The 21,769-nt window shown below is 35.4% G+C and overlaps 1 protein-coding gene across 1 annotated transcript in view; it reads left to right on the forward strand.

Moving 5' to 3' along the window:
* The first annotated feature begins 4,683 nt into the window (after positions 1–4,683).
* LOC132158148 (chloride channel protein 1-like) overlaps positions 4,684–21,769 on the forward strand; it is a 34,486-nt gene continuing 17,400 nt past the window's right edge. Inside the window, exons 1-6 of the mRNA XM_059567444.1 lie at positions 4,684–4,827; positions 15,942–16,158; positions 16,250–16,381; positions 17,465–17,593; positions 19,861–19,994; positions 21,380–21,457. Coding sequence (XP_059423427.1) covers positions 4,777–4,827; positions 15,942–16,158; positions 16,250–16,381; positions 17,465–17,593; positions 19,861–19,994; positions 21,380–21,457 — 741 coding nt within the window. The 5' untranslated portion in view covers positions 4,684–4,776. The remainder of the gene's footprint in view (positions 4,828–15,941; positions 16,159–16,249; positions 16,382–17,464; positions 17,594–19,860; positions 19,995–21,379; positions 21,458–21,769) is intronic.

Consider the following 21,769-nt stretch of genomic DNA (forward strand, 5'->3'; position numbering starts at 1 on the left):
TCATGATTTATAGGGGGAGATTGGGGTTTGGGGAAATTTTTTTTATTCAAATATTATTTTTTTCATTCAACAGCTGTATAAAATTTTACACAGAAATACCCTTTTTTTAACCAAAGCCAATATTTGATCAGGCTCTTGTTTTAACAGATTTATTTTTATTGTTTGTTTGTTTTCAATTTACTTTGTAGTTTTTTTTCTTTCTCTTTAACTCACGTTCTGTATGTTTTGTAATTGTAGAGCTTTTTTATAGCCAACCTGTAATCTTGTTGGTACCTTCAGAGCAGCTGCCTGTCACACATACGGTTGGTTATATGGATAGACATGCATAGTAACATTGTGCCAGTACTTTACTAAACCCCTCCATACCATTTCACTCATTGGATTGGAGCAGAGCCGATCTGCACTTAATTTATCTTTGGTTTCCTCAGTGCAGCTTTGCATGCATTGTATCAACATCAGTACAACTTTAAATGAATGTTTTCTACAAGTACTGTGGCATGACAAATGGTAATTTACAGGTAACCCTGTATTCACCATGGCAGCTTTATTGAACTTTAATAGGGCTTCCTGACTCAAAGTTAAAGCTAAACTCTTTCTCTATTTTGGTTGGCATATAAAAGTTATTTAAAAAAAAAAATCAATACACTTGATCGTTCTGTAAATATTCATGCAATTCAAAAACTTCCGGATTTCAGTTTCATTCCAAATGGTGTTTTCAATGCGGAGTATTATAAAAAAAAAAAAAAAATATATATATATATATATATATATATACTCTCACACACACACACACACACACACACACATCCTCATAATATGTTTCATGATAATGCCTGTACATATGCATATTGCTTTTACTCTTGCACATTTCTTTTCACTTTAAACATTCTGTAAGGATGCTGTCTTAAAGAAAGCCTGCAGGTGGTGGTAGAGAGCTTTTGTGCTTCTTTAGCTCACCTCGCATCATTTAGAGGTTCCAGGGTCTTCTTGTTCTTCACACACACCATTATTCCTCCTGGGAATCTAGAGTGTAAATTTGATTCCATCTGTGTCTGTGTCTTCCTGATTCTGTAGTCATGACCTTTAGGTTATCAGTCAATGTGATTCTTTTATTTTACTGTATTTTATTTTTACTGTTTTAGAAGCCAATGATGTAGATGTGCACTGTTCATGCTGATATTGCTTTCAAGCAACCTGCTTATTATTTTTTATTTTAACTAATAAGCTTCTTTGAACTTGAATGTAGGGATAGGTTAATTTTAAGCAAATTTAAAATCCTAAATATAAAGTGAGGGGCTGGTGCAGATAAATAATTTATAAAGATTACTTTCATAATGGGAAAAAGTGCCATGTTTATTTAGAAAAAAAAGTATTTAAACAAATGTCTGGGTATTTGATGAAATATTAGTTATTTTCATCAGTCAGATGAAGTTTTAAATGAAACACAAAACTAAAGTAGGAAACATAAAAAGGTATAAAACTAAAAGGTATACACTAAGAAAATGTATTAATTTCAAACCAAAAGTTTTGCTATACTGTATAAGTATTTCTTTAATCCTGCACTCATTCCATTGAGAGAATGCCAGCGCATTTACAGTACCTTCCCCAAAACCAGCCTAGCTTTGCTTTAAACAACTTTTTTTAACTATTTAAATACTATCTATGTATTTCTCAGGCTGTGTTAAACTGGTTTTGAATGTGTGTTCAGAATTGTAATGGGGGAAGCGTTGTGATATTTAGCCCCTCAGGTTCTAGATGTGGTAACAAATGTTTAAAAGTTCCCTTATGATGGTATTGAAACCCACAATGAACAGAGATGCATATTATAAAATCCAGTTTAGTTCCTGCCTGATGAGTGCCTAACTTGATATTACATGGTTTATTCACTGCCTTTTTCATCTGTACTAACCAACTATGAAGGGTGCTTAAAGAAACTTTAGGGAAACTGCCATTTTTGTATTTTTGTAATGCAAAAGCTTCCATGTAATAAAGAAATACTCTTCCAAAGACCTTTGACTTGCGTCGTTGATTTCTGAGTTTTAAGTGCATTGTCTGGTTGGTTATAATAGAGTATCAGCCATGTTGTATTAAGTTGTTTAGTATTCGATGTCTCACTCCCTCTCTGTTTTTCAGAGTTGTCCTCGGCTTCCGTGGTGATGCATTTTTATCCTCGTGCTCGGGTTTCTCTGTCCTGCCGTGGCTGCAGGAACGGCCGTCATTGTACCGATCCCGTAACACCTACCCATCTGAACTGCTAGCGTGACTCCAGCACTGAAGCCTTCGCCGCAAGGCCCAGATGGTATGTATATAAATGCGTGGAGGATTACTTTAATCACTTTATTTATTTTTACGCTTTATTTAGTTGTCCACTGAGGTATATCCTGACCCATCGATTGGAAGGGCCAGTTGTGATATAAAAAGAGACACGACAAACAACAAAAAAAGTCACGAAGGACCGCGTTTGCTGCACTCTCATCAGATCAACGGATGCTTCACTCGGACGTCTCTCTAGGTTAATATCTGTAAACATTTCAGACTCTAGAAGCCATGAGTTGGCAAAAAGTTTACATATTCACCAACCCGTTAATCAGAGTAGTGGTTGAATAGCAGCAAGAGTGTGTTGTATTTTAAGACTCTGTGGGGCATCTGAGTTTCCTCGCTGCTGCATTGAACGCTGTTGTATTGGGTCACGTACCCCCCCCCCCCCCAGCTCCTTCCAAAACGCATACTCTCTCATCATGTTACATGGGTGCCCCCGAGGGGGTGGTGTCCTGTCAAAAATCAGGACTCCTCCTCGCTCGCCAGAAGGAACAAAAACAAGAGGTGGAAGTAAATCGGAAATCCGTCAGGGAGGGGTTCAGGCCCGCAGATTGATGGGGAGGTCTAGTAATGACTGAGAGCGGGGATGTCGTTAATGTGAAAAGACAAGCAAATCTGGACCTGTGTTATCTATTTAACACAAAACACGAGTACGCTCATTTGGGCTCAACTGTTTCAGTCAGCTCTCTGTTTGAGTCTTTGTCTATTTATTCACAACAGTACACTTAATAGTGATAATTATTTTCGTAAAATTGATCCTTATTTATTTAAAAGATCCTGACAATGCTTGTGTTAGAATTTGAATCATATGTTTCTGTTGACTACAGAATGCATAGATTAAAAAAATGGTTACCCTACAAGAGTTTACCATGGTAAACATAACAAATACAATAAATGCAAGTTATTGTTAACATTGCAAAACTATGACAAAAATCTGTTTATATTTCTGTACTAGTTCTGAAATGCCTAGAGATATTAGAGTATTTCAAAAGTGTTTTTTTTTTTAGAGCACTGGAAAAGTCATGTAAATTAATCAGATTCTGAAGTCTTTTATCAGGTAGAAATCATCTTAGATTTTTATATGAAAAAATATTTTGGTAACACTTCACAGTTAGGTTCTGACTTTTAACGTTAATGTCAGTTAATATGAGCTAACAATGTCAAATACTGATGAAGGGTTTATTAATATTTGTTAATGGTGATTTTAATGTATACTAATACATTATGTATTTGTTAGTAGTATTTAATAGACCTGCACTAACATGAATGTACAGTGAGAAGTTGTATTTTTATTAACTAATGTTAATAAAGATGATTAAATACTGTAATAAATGTATTGCTCATTGCTCAAGAGTTCAGAATTGGGACCCTAAATGTGAAGTGTTACCAATATTTTTTTTATATTAATATTTTATGAACTTTCTGACATTCAGGTAATTTTCTGACTTTTATAAGTTATTTATAGTGCAATTTATTTCTAGTTTATTTTGTTTTGGAAATACTGGAAATATCAGGGAATTTCAAAGTTAAGATTCCTGGGCCTGGAAAGGACCAAAAAAATTCTAAAATGGAAATGATAAAAAACTTATGAAGTAAAGAAATTTCCATAGTTTTTCGATCAACCTCTGTTAAGTTAATTTATTAAAAATGCTATCCATTTGTTGCAAATCACTGTAAATAATAATAATAATAATTCTTAGAAAGTATGGCAACCCAGAATATGAAAAGTTTCCCAGAATATTTCTATAATTCCAAATAGAATTACAGTTCATTTAAGGTATATCTTTTCTAAGGTTTTCACGGCCCCGAAATATGTCAGGTTAAACAAAAAAAAGGAGTTCTAAAATAGTGATTGTAGGTCCTGGAAATGTTTTGAAAATTAATAAAATAAAATTTCATGAAAATTTCTTACTGCTCTCTGAACACTAAAGCATTGCTCTTTGTGAGTGCAGTCGCTATAAAATAATTTAAAATCTCTATCCCGTAGGATAGGAAAAATTCTGTAAACTCGTAGCTCAAAATCATTGAGAACCCTGACCTTTGTGTTACCAGCTTGCTACTTTACTAAATTTGCCAATACCATGTCTTGGACAGAAACTATGGATACCATGGTAATGTTTTGAATATCTGCATGTTTGTGATGTGCGTGCGTTCACGGCTCCTTCATAAGTGTTGTTGCAGCAGTGTATTACAGGTAGGCCGACTCTTTTCCAGTTTGTGGATGGCGTGTTCCAGTGTATCTAATTGAAGAATCACACGTCTCAGCATTTTTCTTGCATGTGTGTGTTGCGGGTACTGTAACATAAGAGTGAGACAGCGTGTGTATCTCGTGCTTTGAGAGGGGTGGTGTGTGTAACTGAATAAATGGGTAAGAGTCGGTGAGTGTATGTGTTTCATATGCTGTAACACAGGAGTGAGACTGCGTGTGTTTATTTTTGGCTCAGTGCGAGCGTGTCGATGGCTGCCGATGCGTCGCAAAGGAAAGCTCTGAGATACCAGCAAACCCTGGTCAGTCACTGTGTTTCTGTGCCTCTTTCTCTCTCCCATTGTTTTGTTGTCTTACGCCGAGGCGTTTCACTGTTTTGCTTTTGGTGGGTGGCTTGCTGAGATTTGTCATGGTCAGTCTGGTCTGTTCTAACCTGGAAATGCTTGTCTGCCCAAAATATGACTCTTTAAATAATGGGTCTCAAAGTCTTTCACTTTACTAGCCTCGGCTTTAATTGTTTTTCCATTCTATTCTTAGTGGTGGTGACACACATGGAGCTCACTGGGCTGTTCTAGCACAACTCATGAATAGGTATGAGAATTGTCGTAACCTGTGTCAACAACCTACTGATTAAAGACAATCTGTCTTGTAAACTTGCATTAGTCAATACAATGGATTTGTGCTTCCTTATCAGATGCTTATTCGGAGAGAACCATGTTTTGTGTGTTCTGCTTCCAATCTACTTGAGTTTTTTTAATGCTCGTCAGTCATTTTATGATTACTCCAGGTTGCTTCCCATGGCAGCGTTTTCTTTTTGTGAAATCCGTTTACTGGTGTCATTCGGAGTGGAAAAAAGTCTCGGGTTTCTAAAGGTTCTGTAAAACACCTAGAGTGCCCTTGAGGATTATTTGCAATGTCGTAGACTTGCTGAACTAAGCAGATTTGTGGACCAAACCTCGTGATTTGTTCGTATTCGTGCTAACCTATGCACTGCATCTCTGCTGCTATATGCTAGCAGAAACCTGAGCATGCAGGTTAAATATACGCCTGGCCCTGCTGCTCTCCATGGACGCTATATGGCAGAGAGGAACGTATGGGCAGCTGGTCAGGTGCATTGAGCTATTTGTTAGAGTTTGGTTCTATTGGACAGCTTATTAGGAAGGCCCAAAGATTGTATTAAAGTAAAAGGAAATAGTTTGAGCACAAAAGGTCAAGTGTCAAAAGAAAGCGCGAGAGAATAGTCGTAAATTTGGTGTGTGAGAAAGTGAGACGATGGGGCGAAAGAGCGTCAATTCTTTAGCTGTCAGTTTTGCACTGTCACAAGTCATTAAGTTCCCACACACAGGCTCCCCTCAAACTTCCATTTCTCCACCTGTCTTCCTCTCTTCTCTCGCTCACCAGTTCCCACATCGATTTTCCTCTCCTGCTGCACAATATGGGAAGATCGCCAGGGCTGGGAGCTTTTTTTAACCTCTGTAAATTTTACGCATTAACGCATAACTGCCCCTGCCGTCCCCTTTCTGTCTGTCTCGCTCACGCAGGAGATTCCTGTAGGGAAAATAATCCAGTCAGAGAAAAACTTGATCATTAGCCTTATTAATAGGCTTTATGTGAGTGTTTTCCTCTTTATAATCAGATTTAATACACTGTTGCTATTCTGTTGCTGCTGAAAGAGTGTTTTTCAATCAATATATTATTATAATGTGTGCGTGTATTTGTTTATAATTTGCTCTAAACATTCTTGTAGCTTCAGAAAATTACAGTTGAACCACTGATGTCACATGGACTTTTAACGATGTCTTTACTACCTTTCTGGGCCTTGAATGTGTCAGTTCCGTTGATGTCTACACAGGGTCAGAAAGCTCTCGGATTTCATCAAAATATCTTCATTTGTGCTCTGAAGATGAACAAAGGTCTTATGGGTTTGGAACGACATTAGGATGAGTAATTAATGAGTAATAAATCAAACTGCGTGTTGCGTTTGGTTGCTAGTCCAAATGATGAAAGACTCTTCAAGAGCGCACATTAACTGAGGTTTAAAACTGTTCAAAGAAAAGGCTCATTAAACTAACGCACAGATTAATACACTACATATCAATATCTCTTCCCTTTGAACTAGTGATGTCCGGTTCGCGAATTAATCGTTTGATTTAACCGGTTCTTCTCGGTGAACCAGTTCACCAAATATGACTAAATCGTTTGAACCGGTTCGCGTCTTCAGATTAATCCACAAATTACTTAAATTAATTACTTTTTTAACGTGGCTAACACTTCCTCTGATTCTAAATAAACCAATATCCTGGAGTAATTTACTCAAATTTACTAAAATTTACTCACATTTACTCAAACAGTACACTGACTGAACTGCAATGAAGAGAGAACTGAAGACAAACTTGAGTCGAGCAGCTTGTGTGTTGTACTAACTTTGTGTGTCTCCGTGTTGTTTCAAGCTCATCATTCTGTGCATAGGATGAGCATAAGCGCTCTGTGCCACTCTGTATTGGCGCCTTTAGTATTATAATACTTTTCTGCGCAAAGATTATTTGTCTTTCTTTGTCTTTCCTATCTATCATATGTTGCTGCCTTTAGTACTATGCTATACATTTAAAATAAATGTCTTTTAGATTTCCATATAAATGTATATACTTGTGTTTAAATGAATGTATTTTACAACAATAAAAAAAAGAGCAATGTGTAACATTTTACCAGATCAGATCAGTTCTGAAAAAATGGTTCGTTGCATCCCTAGGTTTAATACATACCTTGGTTTTTTAACCTTGTTTTTCGGTTTAATTTGGTTCTGATGGCTTATTCTAAGTAAATTAACAACACAAAACTTATGTTCACTAATGTACACTGGAGAAAGACATGGATTATTATATGTCAGTTTAAAATGTGTTTTTGAGAGGAGGAGTATTTTCCCTATTTTTACCCAGTTTGCTAATGAATTTGGCCATCATGAAGTGTTATAAAACATGTAATGTTTGTTTCATTCATACTGGAAGCCAGAAGGTGCTCTTGGGACAGAAACTCCATATAACAAGAAGAAGTACAACTAATGACATTCCAGGAAATCCCTAATATGGACAAACAGTGGAAGATGCTTAGCGTGTAGGGTTGGGAATTGAAAATTGATTTCAATTCCAGAAACGAATACTTAAGGTCAGGAATCAGATACTTCTTGTAAAATCTAAATTTAGATTCTGCCTATCAATTCCTGTTCTGCGTCTTTTTTTCTTTTTTTTTGTGAAGACCTGACCTGGCGATCTGTCAGGACCTTGTTTGAAGATTAGTGCCCCAAAGTTTGGCTACACTTGTGATCAGAAGCCAGAAAAGCTAAGTATAATATCTGTGATAAGCTAAATATGTTGCAAGAGAGTTGTCACCACCAATATGACAAAGCGTTGCGAACACAATTCAAACACTAATGTGATTCTATTTATAAATTAGAATGATTTGTTTCATCTGTTTCATTCCTCAACTATTTCCATGTGCAGTCACAACATTATCACTTGGTTCGTCCATGCAGCATACGATCACACTGAAATTTGCATTTGCGCTGCCGTTGACCTAAAGAGAGCTGCTGTTATGTATATGAATGAAATCGCTTCACAGTCAAACAGTTTCATTATTTCTGTTGCAAACATTAAAATCACAGAAGTACTGGGATAAAAGTTTATAGGTCAGATATAAACTCAGATGCGTACAGTAGCAATTAAAATAGAGTAAATAAATGTTAAGTAATTTGACACCTCAAATGAAGATTTGTTGATTGCATTGTTAATGCCAGTAAGTGGCGAAAAGGGGCTGTTAAAATGTATTTGTCTTTGAATCATACAAGAGATTTTTTCCAAAAACACTTAATGAATAATCCATTAAATTACATGCAATTTTGTTTAGTTGTCTGATGTTTCCTCACGATATCTTTAGAATCGTGAGAGAATCACAACCTTATAAGCGTGTGTTGTTTTTTAAAATGCATGTTAAAAGCCTGGAGGTATTTTCTCTTCTCGGCACGTAAACTCATGGGCACACACAAAGCCAATTCAGAAAGAGATAAAACACGCAACACACAAAACCTAAATCAATTCCATTCATAAGCTAGTATTGAACCATAGATGTCATACCAACAGTTCAATGTTGTATTGCGAATTGTGACATCCCTAATGTGTACTTGCAGTATACTTATCTAAGAAAGTACTGGGAAATACAAAGTAACTACGTGGTTAAGATTAGGTTTAGAGGTAGGTTCAAGATTAGTAACTACAGTAGTTATTATAATTACTATTATAACATAGTATTTGGAAAACTATACTAATGTTAAAGTGTAATTGACGTTTCTCTAAATTTCTTCTTTTGTATTTCATAGTAAAAATTCATAAAGTTACATATAGTCCTACTAAGTGCAAATAATCGACCTTGTTGGCTGAGGTAATTAACACTAACTCTCCCCACCACCATGACAGCAATATCAATAGCAGCAGCATCATAGGGAGGAAAGTGTGTAGCGGTGATATTTGACGCGATCAACTCACGTTCGAATACTCGTTCTCCCTTTTACATCACATATCACATCAGATCAGAAAGACATTTATGTTCAATAAAAATGAAGGACATATTCGAAAAAGTGGATTAAAGTTTTACACGGGTGTTTATTGGGTAGGGTTACGAGTAGATGTAGTGAGGGCTTTATTATACCAATAGGGTGACTTACATTTAATATTTTTAATAAAAATGGTTATTTAAGTTCAATACGTTATTATGGTGAACTGTTTTATAGACTCTTTTTCTGTTAGTAAACATTGTGATGTTTTTCTGTGGGCTGAGCTTAGGTGGAGGCAGAAAGATTCTCTTGAAGTTGCCAAGTCTGCGGTTTTCCTGCTGAATTTTGCTACTTTAACACTGTTGCTGCAGGTTGTTTATCTTGTCCGCAGGTTGAAGCGACCCAAACAATGTGATATTTAGCCCCTGGAATGCAAATTGTACCAAGGGAACTCTGGGCTAGCGATTGGGCTAGGTTTGAGTGGCAATTTGTTGTGTTTTTTTTTTTTTTTTTTTTTGCCTGACCACTTCACTAATGCTGTCTATGAAGTTTGTTTTTTAAACAAAGGTTGGAGAAAATCAGATTTTACCTGCATAAGTAAGGTCACTCATTGTCCAGGACAGCGATTATTAATTTAAAATGTTAACTTTAACAGACAAAAAAATTATATATGTAAAAATTTCAAATCAGAGCCTCTTCTACATCTATTCTGGCTCCAACATGACAACAAGATAATACTTTAAGCTCCTTATGTAGCCGAATCTGTGCTGGTTTGAAATGGCTGTCTCCAGTCTTTCCTTTGTTTCGCCTCCAGCTAGCATTGTGAAGTAATTGTAACGTCAGCACTAAAAGGGTCAATAATGTATTACAGTAATAAGGTGCAGATATCTGTCTCTATTTGCAGTAGTAGAAATAGCATGCAGATACTATTTACATTTATTGCTATGAAAATACTGCTATATTTACATGGTGTAAATGGAACCTAATTTAATTATTTTGGAGGATCTGTCCCTTTTATGTGGGAATGATGAGATAGATCACCCAAAATGAAAATTGTGTCATAATTTAGTCACCTGTATGGCTTTCTTCTGTGACGTACAATAGACATTGGACAACACTGATTTTCATTGTGTAGACAAAAGTCATAGGGGTTTGGAACAAATGAGGGTGAGTAAATCATGGTATCATTTTCATTTACGCGCAAACTATCTCTAAAAATGCTGAATTGTTCCTGGGAGTGTCAGGTTTAGGCTTGAATGATGGAAATTATAATTTGCTTGGTGTGAAACAAAAGAAGTCAATGGAAACTTTGCACCATGATGGAAAAACTAATGCTGGTGTCTGGTCTTAGATGACCGATGCATTTGTTTACAGCAGTGTTTACTCATACTAATGTTAAACAGCACTGCATGTTGTTTTTAATGGGCACACTTAAGTGATTTCACTTCCAGGTTAGGCAGCTGCTGATGACCTCTTCTGTAGCACAGAGGCCTCTGGGAGTCTGACTGCTGATTGACAGCAATGAACAAACTGAGAGTCAAATGGAGAGAGTGGAGGGAGTGTGCAGGAGATGAAAGGGTTGTTGCATTTGAACTTTCACTTCAATATCGGGCAGAAATGCAAATAATAATGTTTTGAGGATGAATTAGCATGTTCCTGGGGTCTTGTGAACTACAGACTGCAGGAATATCCAAATTTAAACAAGTTTGTTTACCAGCTCCTTTTGCTTAAGGTTGTGTCCTGCTTTTCTTGGTTGACACTTTTTGACAACTTTTCAATGCATTATTAATAAATAGAACATGCTTAACTGATCAATAGCATATGTTCTTTCAAAAGTATATGCACATAAATGTGCCTAAATGTGAGTTAACTGTCCAAAAGTAGTAATAATAATATAGTTTATTTCAAAGACTCGGAGAGCAAATCTTAATCTGCAATTCTATTTTTTTTTTCAAAGCATTAACCATACTTTTTATCAACAAAAAGCTTTAATACAACTGCAAAATGTTATTTTTCCCCACATTAACTCTTTACACCTAAATAATAATAATAATAATAAAAGTAATAAATACATTTAATGTGTAATTTTTTTTTAAATGAATACAGAAAGGTTTTCATTTAATATCCTTCAGATTTAATGCAATTAACCCTTATTAGTAACCTGGCAACCTGAACATTTAACCTGAAAATTCAGTAGTTATTTTCTTCCTCAAAAGAACTTATCTAAACCTATATCGTGTAAACATGGATTTGTTTCCACAGGGACTGACAAAAACGTATCTAACTCCTGGAAGTTGTATAAATCCGAAATGGTCCTATAAAATTAGAACTTTCCAATTTGCGAAAGTGCCGTACACTCAGAAGAAAAAAAAAAAAAGTACAAAAGCTATCACTGGCATGGTACATTTTTAAAAGGTACACTTTTAGGAACTAATATGTACACTTTAGGTACTAGTTTGTGCATTTGAAGTACCAATATGGACCCATTACGCTCAAATGTATACCTTTTGAAAAAGCACCACCCCACTGACAACTTTTATACCTTTTTTTCTGAGAGAAAAAAGCATTCGGCTGAGACTAAGCATTATATAATTGAACAATTTATTAATGGCTAACTTTAATGTTTAATAAAACATTTTATAGTCATTTATTTTTATTTTGGGACAGTGTGGAGACTTTGTCACAAAGCTCACATCTATCAACACCATTAAACTGAATTCAACTTGAGCACAGACCACAATAAATGAAACGACGCAGAAAACATGTTCACATCCAGATACCTGCAGTGGACTTCAGCTGACCGCCAGACAGGATTAGGAAGCCACAGTCCTGTGAATTAACAGCTGCTGACAGCCCACTGTCAACCGCAGTCTGGAAATGAAGTGCACTGCATTATGGGTAATGTGGTTTACCTCGATGTTAAGCTACAGGACACCCCCTATAAAGCAGATACAGTTACTATTATCTGAATATTTTGTGAAGGTTAAAAGGAGGAGAGGAGGAACATAGGTATATAGCAGACGAAAAGGAAGAGAGACAAAGACTGAAAGAGGAAAAAGAGCAAGATGATAAGGGAACCCATCAACACTTTTGAGACCGTTCTGAATTTTGACCAGATTCTGGTGAGATTAAGCATTATAATATTTGTATTTTTTCTATATACCTCTCTATACTGTACAGGATTTCATTAACTTGGACAAGTAAATGGTGATAATGCTCTGTTTTAGAATATTTTTATGGAAATCTTGTCTTAGTATTTTCGTTTATTAATTTACTGCTTAAAATAAAGAGCAACGCTTATGCAAATATGTTTAGTTGAGTTTAGTTGCTCATTGTCAACTACTAATAAAACATTTAAATGTCAAAACTACATAATTTCTTACATATGATTTCATATTTGATCATATATTGATTTATTAATAATTACATTTGATATTAGGTTGTCTTAAATCTTTTTTTTTTTTTAAAAAGATTTGATCAGTCTTTCTTGATCTCCTGATCAGTCTGTCAGTAAATGGCTCAGATTGTATTATACTTCTACACAAACTTCTACACACTGACCATTATATTTCTGTTTTTAATTAACTCTCAAAGTCACTATGTCCTTCAGTGCTTATGTCTGTTAGCAACTTTCACTCTCTCGCTCTCGCTTGTCTTTGGGCCCTTTTTTCTCTCAGAATAGCACATTAGATAGTATATTTTTGGTCTTATTCTTGAACTTATAATTTGTTGAATGATTTCAGTTGTATAGAGAAGAGATCGTCTGATCCTTCAGAACAGAGAGAATATGTCGTCTTAAAGTAAATGTTTTCTGTTACAGAACAGTCTCTCTCACGCTGTCAACCTGAATCAGTTTACTGACTTCAGAAAATTGAAGAGGCGATGATAGAAACAACCTTGGGTCTTCTGTCTATCTGACACGAACTCTGCTATCTTATCATGATAATGTGATGGATGAGAAAAGAATTAAAAAACCAAAAGTCTTCTTATTCTCAGGGTTTTTGTTAAACTGGTCATTCGAGGATATTCGATAGTGTGTGTGTGTGTGCCAGCATTCAAAAGCAGTGTATAAATGCCGTTGTATAGCTGGACGTCTCATATGAGATGCTTTGTGGAAGAATGTAAAATCTATTCAGTATGTTCAAGACTGCAGATACACAAGAGGTGGGTTTGTCTCCGTTATGAATGCATGCCAAAGAATTCAGCATTTTTGTTCACTTTCATTCAAATGAATTAATTCTAAATAAATTCTAGATGTTATCATTATGAAGTCATTTACAGTTATGGACATTATAATCAATATTTTGCGTTATTTGTATGCTAACAGTTAACAATTACAGACTATATACAGTATATGTGTGCATGTGTGTGTGTGTATATGTGTGTGTATATATATATATATATATATATATATAATTGTATATAAAAATAGTATATTGTTATATTTAATAATATTTTTAAATGTGTTTAAAGAAGTCTCTTCTGCTCACATCACAAGCCTGCATTTATTCGTTCCGAAGTACAGAATAAAAACAGTACAATTTTAAAAAAAGAAATATATTTGAATATATTGTAAATTGTATTTTATTTCTCTGATTTCAAAGCTGAATTTTTAGCATCCTTACTCCAGTCATTTTAACCCTTAGAAATCAATTCTGGTTTATTATTATTAGGTTGAAAATACCTGAGTAGATTTTTTTAGGTTTCTCTGATGAATAGAAAGTTCAGAAGAACAGCATTTGTCTGAAATAGAAATCTTTTGTAACATTATAAATGACTTTATATATCACTTTTTTTATCAATTTAAAGCATCCTTGCTAAATAAAAGTATTCATTTCTGTAATCTCTCTCCCCATCACCAAAAAAAAAAGAAAAAAAAATGATGCTGACTCCAAGCTTTTGAATGATATAGTGTAATGTTACAAAAAAGCTTTTTTTTTATTTCGGCTTAATGCTGATCTTTTTGATATCTCTATTCGTCAAAAAATCCTTAAAAAAAGCTGTTTTAAATATTGATGATAATAATAAATGTTTGTTGAACAGCAATTCAGCATATTAGAGTAATTTCTGAAGGATCATTTGAAGACTGAAGTAATGAAAATTTTGCTTTGATCACAGGAATAAATTACATTTTTAAAATGTATTTAATTTATGGTTAGGTTATTTTAAATAGTAAAATTATTTCACAATGCATTATGGATCAAATAAAAACAGGCTTGTTGGTCAGAAGATACATTTTGAAAAACATTAAAAATATAACTGTTCAAAAAAAGTTTGATTGGTAGTGTATGCTAGTTAATGCATATATATAATTAAATAAAATTAAATATATCATAATTAAAAGTACTTTCCTTTTTAATACCCTTAGTATTCATCCTAAATTAGAATTATGAAATGCCATTAAAATTAAACATAGACTGACTACTGATCTACCATATAATAATTGTTCATAAATTAATTTAAAAAAGCCATTTATTAGTGTAAGAGAATAACTTTGTCCTAATTGAGTTTTGTTCCACAAAAGTTCAAAAATGATTGCATTTGGAAAATAAACCTACAGTAGATTTACATTTGAAGGAATGCAGCACACTGCTGGTACTGCAAAGTTTTCAATGTAATTTATTGGTACAAGTCTCACTAATCCGGTCTAAATGATACTATAATGGTTTGATTGATTGAGTTATGTACAGAAATTTTTTTTTTTATAAATTGTGTAAAGCTACCAAAAATGCAGCTGTTTGGAAAAATAATTTGAGATAAATGCCTCCAAATGTTTGATCATTTCATCAAATATATATATATATATATATATATATATATATATATATATATATATATATAGAGAGAGAGAGAGAGAGAGAGAGAGAGAGAGAGAGAGAGAGAGAGAGAGAGAGAGAGAGAGAGAGATGGACAGTATTTCAATTTTTTTTTCTTGTTTTTGAGTGGGCATGTGGGGGCTGAATCCGATCCCTCCAGTCTCGCACCATGTGGGGTCTGTGCTGATCAGGAATGTATGCATGTAGGCGTGAGTATTGGGTGTAATGGAAGGAAGGTGAAGAATGTCTTGGTGGATCACTTCCTCCTTTATTGGCCAATATCCAGAGCATGATGGACAGCCCATTATTTTTGCATTTGTGTACTCATGTAGCTCACCAAGAAATCAAAAGAGATGGTTCTTATTTTTTATGGCCTCCATTTACTTTGCAGCACCCTCTTCTAATCGATCCCCACAATTTAAGCAAATCCCAATGGACTAAATCAAGCACCACCCTATGTTGTTTTGCCATCCAATAAGCCACTCAAATATAAATCACAATAGAGAAGATAAGACGGTTGCAATTTCCATTTCATGGCAGCCGTAATCTCTTCTTTCTTCCTTTTGGGATATTTGGCTTTTTTAAGTTGGTGCAGTATAGTTGGGAACTTTGAGTACTACATTTTCGGCTGAATAGTGTGTGTATACTGTACGTCTGATTGAGAGTATCTCGGGGGAGCGCTTTTTCCATTCTGCCCTGTTAGACAGCATGACTATTTCTGTCTGACATATATAAATGACTGTTACTCACCACCACACACACACTTGCATTGATTCCCTTCACGTTCCTACTTCCACAAGTACTCACATGCACACAATCACACTGAACCAATGTGCACTATGAGAGTTGTGAAATCAAAGGATTTTCCACCATTAAACTGCAGTTATCCACATCATCAAGGGTGACTTTTCCCCCATATTTACTTTGTTCACTGCAGATTTTCTTTCCATTGATTTTCTTCCATTTTCTTCGCATCGATCACTCTTCTCACTGAACAATGCGGGTGTCATGTGGTCATTTCCGTTCCTAGTAGAAAGCCGCATTCTGTGTTTTTCAGCTGTATGGGGAATATCGGGAGCAGCTGGGTAATATTGCCAGACGGGAGGCCACACGTCTGTTGACTGAAAGGCAATGGAAGAGGCATGCCGGCAATGCCAAGGCAACCAGGAGAGGCCATGGCCGAGCACATCATAACAGTCTGGATGTGGGGCCCATGACACCAGGTTTAAGCCCCTCCTCTATAAAGAAGCCACATCCCTATTCCAAATGCCAGGGTGAGTGACTAATGAAAACCCTTTCTGTTTAACTAGAAATCAAATGCACTGGTCTAAAGTGACTAGCCGTTTGAATGTGTTTGCATTGCAGACTGCCTGTCCCGGATCCAGAGGTATATAGTGACAAAGTTGGGCGAGGACTGGATCTTCCTGGTTCTTTTAGGCCTCACTATGGCTCTGGTTAGCTGGAGCATGGACTATGCCAGTGCCAAGAGCCTACAAGGTAAATGCTCCTATTTGGTGACACTTTAAATGTGTATATATTTAAGCAAAAATGTATGAGAGGCTCTGTTATATTGTGAAATAGTTGTGGCTTTAATTTTCAAATTTGATTCTTCTATTTAGACAACATTTTATAAAAGGGTCCCATTAGTTAGTGTTAGTTAATGCACTGAATAGCATTAATGACAATTAATAATAATTACAATGAGCATTCTATTTGTTACATTTGTTTATTGTTCGTTCATGGTAACTTAGATCCATTACAGAATAGTAGTAGATGCAACATTTGATTTTAACATTTTAATATTCTGGCATTAATTGCTCACCCTCATGTCGTTCCGAACCCATAAGACCTTCATCTTTGGAACACAATTGAAGATATTTTTGATGAAATCTGAGAGCAATCAATTGTGAGTTATAAAGTCAGAATTGCAAGATATAAAGATATAAAAACAATTCTGCAATTTTAACTTAACTCACAATTAAGAGTTTATATCTCGCAATTTTGACTTTATAACTTGCAATTTTTACTTTATATCTCGCAATTCTGTCTTTATAGCTCGCAATTTTGACTTTATAACTCGCCAATTGAGTTTATATCTCACAATTCAGACTTTATAACTCACAATTGAGAGTTTATATCTCACAATTTAGACTTTATAACTCACAATTGAGAGTTTATATCTCACAATTTAGACTTTTTAACTCACAATGAAGTTTATATCTCACAATTCTGACTTTATAACTTGCAACTATGACTTTATAACTCACTATTGACTTTATATTTCGTAATTCGTACTTTATAGCTCACAATTTTGACTTTATAACTCGCAACTGAGAGTTTATATCTCGTAATTCTGACAAAAATGTTATCTATAAGGATACATCACCTTGTCTCTAAGGAAGTATTCTCAAAGATACACATTTGTGCCTTAATTCAGCCTAAATAGTGTAAATTTTTACATTAAGTATATTTCATTAAATTTAATCAACACCCAATTTGATGTGTTGTATCATAGATGTGAGGAAATAAAGAATATCCTACAGTGAAACTTTTCTCAACCTTTCTGTTTTTCTCTGTCAGCATATAAGTGGATGTACGGAGAGCTGAAGGGGAATGTGGCTCTGCAGTATCTGGCCTGGGTCTCATATCCCATCATCCTCGTCGTGTTTGCATCCCTCTTCTGTCATCTGGTCTCTCCTCAAGCTATAGGTTTGTGTATCTTGTATTGTGTACGTCCTCTCATTCCTGCTTTGATTACCCTGTATTATTTCTGTTTGTCCTCTGTTCTTTACTGTTGCATTCCCATCTCTATTCCGGTTCTTTGCTCACGATGTCACACATTATGTTTGTATCTCTCTGTTCTGTCATCTGTACTCTGCTATTATGCTTTATATTCAGTTTTTGTCTCGTTTTTGTCCTCAATCCACCTCAATCCCCCACAACACTTCAAATCTTTGTGCCCTCTTTTCATCTGAGGTGGAAAGAGTACAAAAATATTCTACTCAAGTAAAAGTACCATTACATTAATGAAATTTTACTTAAGTACAAGTAAAAGTACCAGTCTAAAAATCAACTCAAGTAAAAGTAAAAAGTAGCTCATTTAAAATTTACTCAGAGTAAAAATTACTTAGTTACATTTTAACAGTGGGAGGGAGTCAAAATGGGACAGGCCAAGGGTGTCAAACTCAGTTCCTGGAGGGCCACAGTCCTGCACAGTTTAGATATAACCCTAATTAAACACACCTGATCCAGCTAATCTAATCATTTAGGTTTATTTGAAAACTACAGGATATTTGTGCTGGAGCAGGGTTAGAACTAAACTCTGCAGGGCTACGGCCCTCCAGGAACTGAGTTTGACACCCCTGGGATAGGTCTATTAATCTCAAACTAGTTGTTTTTAATTAAAGGAATCAGTTATTTAGAATAATAAAACATTTGGGCTGTTACCAGGCAAATCAGTATCAACAAACTCATCTTTTAATGCAGAGGAAATGCAGAAGATTCATTGGAAGTGGCATTTAGATGTATTACACTGTTTAGTGCAGGACAAGAATGCATTTAACCTGCAGTTACAAATGCATGAATAATGTTTTGATATACAAGACATAAAATGTTGAATACTCATTTGAAATGATAAGAAATTAATTTAAAAAAATCAAAAGATACTTTAAATGTGATATTAAAATGGCCAGTATGTGTCAGCAAGTCACTGTTAATAAGTGAGTCATTGCGATTGAACCGAATCATTTAAACGGTTGATTAATTCAGGAACGAAACACTGTCACGTTGCTCAGAGACGCAAAACTGTGCTTTGGTGGCTGTGTTTGGAATTATTTTCTGTTGTAGAAATAGAGCTAAAAAAGGCAATATTGTGTCTAAAACGCAAGTCTCTTAATTAACTTGTTTACTGAACTGTTATATATATATATGTATGTATGTATATATTCATGATGATTTTTGGAGGAAAAGAGGGCCTTCTTTGTGTGATTTTGATTTAATATATAAAATTTTATAAATATGTGAATTTTCTGCCCCTATATCTTACATTTTGTGATCATTCTAAATGCATTTTAGGAGACTGAATCACACAGTGAAAGAACGCACTATAAATGCGCGCGCACATCATTAAAACAAAAAATATGATATTATCGCAGACGATATATATAACACACTCCTCACCACTGTCTTTTTGGCTAATTTGTGGAAAACCTCTTGCTAACATGTCAAAGCTTCATTTTAACCACCAATACAACGATGCAATTATTTAGCTTACCTCTACATTCTTGCGAAGGGTTGATGTCTTGTCGAGATTTTATAAGCTGCTAGTTTGGTCTTCCTAGGCAAGTACAGCTTACACTGCATAATAGAGCATACATATGGCCAGGGGTTCACTTCATTTCCTTCGAGTTCAACTTCAGAATATGACGGGATTTCGTTTTCAGCGGTGTCTGCACCACTAACGCCTGTTTTGTCCGTCTGCATCTTTCTTGTGATTTTTGCGCCAGTTTGCCCTCCTGCCCATTATTTACTGACGTAGTTTCCAGGGAGCGATTTATTTATTTTTTTTACTCAGTAATTAATGTGTTTTAAAATGTAGCGAAGTACAATACTTTAAACAAAATATACTTAAGTAAAAGTAAAATTACAGATTTAAAAAATTACTTTAAAAAGTATTAGTACACAAAAAAGCTACTCAATTACAGTAACGCGAGTAAATGTAATTCGTTACTTTCCACCTCTGCTTTTCATGATGTGATCATCATAGTCTCGTTTTATCTTTTGTTCTCTCACCTCTCCTCACCACATTGTTTTTGATAGCTCCACATCAGATTGGAGGATACACTCCAATCTTTTTTCAGTTTTAATAGTCAGTGTGACAAGATCTACTCTCTGTATTAAATTGTGTTTATGTTTTATGGATTAATTTTTATGTGCATCACTCCCTCTCTCTTGAAAATATTTTCTCTGTCCCTCAGGCTCTGGGATCCCTGAACTCAAGACCATCCTCAGAGGTGTGGTGTTAAAAGAGTATCTGACGCTCAAGGCGTTTGTGGCTAAAGTCATTGGTCTTACAGCTGGGCTGGGCAGTGGTATGCCCATCGGGAAGGAGGTGGACCTCTGCTACATACATATTTTATATTTTTATATAAAAATGTGCACTATTTTATTAGAATATATAGCTCTATATATACAGTATCTAGCTATATTTAACCATGTTTAACTATCCATCTATCCATCTATCTATCTATCTATCTATCTATCTATCTATCTATCTATCTATCTATCTATCTATCTATCTATCTATCTATCTATCTATCTATCTATCTATCTATCTATCTAATCTATCTGTCTGTCTGTCTGTCTGTCTGTCTATCTTTACCCATCCATCTGTCTATCTGTCTGTCTATCTGTCTGTATCTATCTATCTATCTATCTATCTATCTATCTATCTATCTATCTATCTATCTATCTATCTATCTATCTATCTATCTATCTGTCTGTCTGTCTGTCTGTCTGTCTGTCTGTCTGTCTGTCTCTGTCTTGTCTGTCTGTCTGTCTGTCTGTCTGTCTATCTATCTATCTATCTATCTATCTATCTATCTATCTATCTATCTATCTATCTATCTGTATGTCTGTATGTCTGTCTGTCTGTCTGTCTGTCTGTCTGTCTGTCTGTCTGTCTGTCTGTCTGTCTGTCTGTCTGTCTGTCTGTCTATCTATCTATCTATCTATCTATCTATCTATCTATCTATCTATCTATCTGTCTGTCTGTCTGTCTGTCTGTCTGTCTGTCTGTCTGTCTGTCTGTCTGTCTGTCTCTCTGTCTGTCTCTATCTATCTGTCTGTCTGTTTGTTCCATATCTATCTATCTATCTATCTATCTATCTATCTATCTATCTATCTATCTATCTATCTATCTATCTATCTATCTATCTATCTATCTATCTATCTATCTATCTGTCTGTCTGTCTGTCTGTCTGTCTGTCTGTCTGTCTGTCTGTCTGTCTGTCTGTCTGTCTGTCTGTCTGCCTGCCTGCCTGCCTGCCTGCCTGCCTGCCTGTCTGTCTGTCTGTTTGTCTCTGTCTCTGTCTGTCTCTATCTGTCTGTCTGTCTGTCTGTCTGTCTGTCTGTCTGTCTGTCTGTCTGTCTATCTATCTATCTATCTATCTATCTATCTATCTATCTATCTATCTATCTGTCTGTCTGTCTGTCTGTCTGTCTGTATGTCTATCTATCTATCTGTCTGTCTGTCTGTCTGTCTGTGTTATATCTGTCTATCTATCCATCTAACCATCCATCCATCAATCCATCCATCCCCATTCTTTTGTTCTCATATTCTTCTGTTCATTTATTAGTTCAGTTATCTTGCTAACCGGTTGCATCACTAATTGTAGCTCTTTGATGGATTCCCAGAAATTAATTTTGTTACATAAACTCTCCTCATTGTTTGATCTGCTGCAGTTTATTGATTCATAACCTCCGTCAAATCCCCAGGGTCCTTTTGTGCATATTGCCAGTATATGTGCGGCAGTGCTGAGCAGGATCATGTCCATCTTCACTGGTGTGTATGAGGTAAAAACCAGCCCCTGTGAGCTTGTTCGCCTGAGTGTGTGTGTGTGTGTGTGTGGCATGAGCGTGTGAGTTACTCTTCAGAAGCTGGCGACCTTAATTGCTGATCTAGGATCAAGTTACTCTCATTGGCATTTAATTCCCACTCCATGCCACAGCCATCACAAGTTATTTTATGAGTAGACCGATGCCAAAACCTGTCTCTGATCAACAGTTAAGGATTATGATGAACTGCTTTTGAATGTTATACTTGGTTTAATATTGCAATTTGTCTGCGTGTCTAATGTTTATGAATTGAAATAAATGCTAGTCATA

Source organism: Carassius carassius, chromosome 15 (assembly GCF_963082965.1).
Source record: "Carassius carassius chromosome 15, fCarCar2.1, whole genome shotgun sequence".
Taxonomy (NCBI): domain Eukaryota; kingdom Metazoa; phylum Chordata; class Actinopteri; order Cypriniformes; family Cyprinidae; genus Carassius; species Carassius carassius.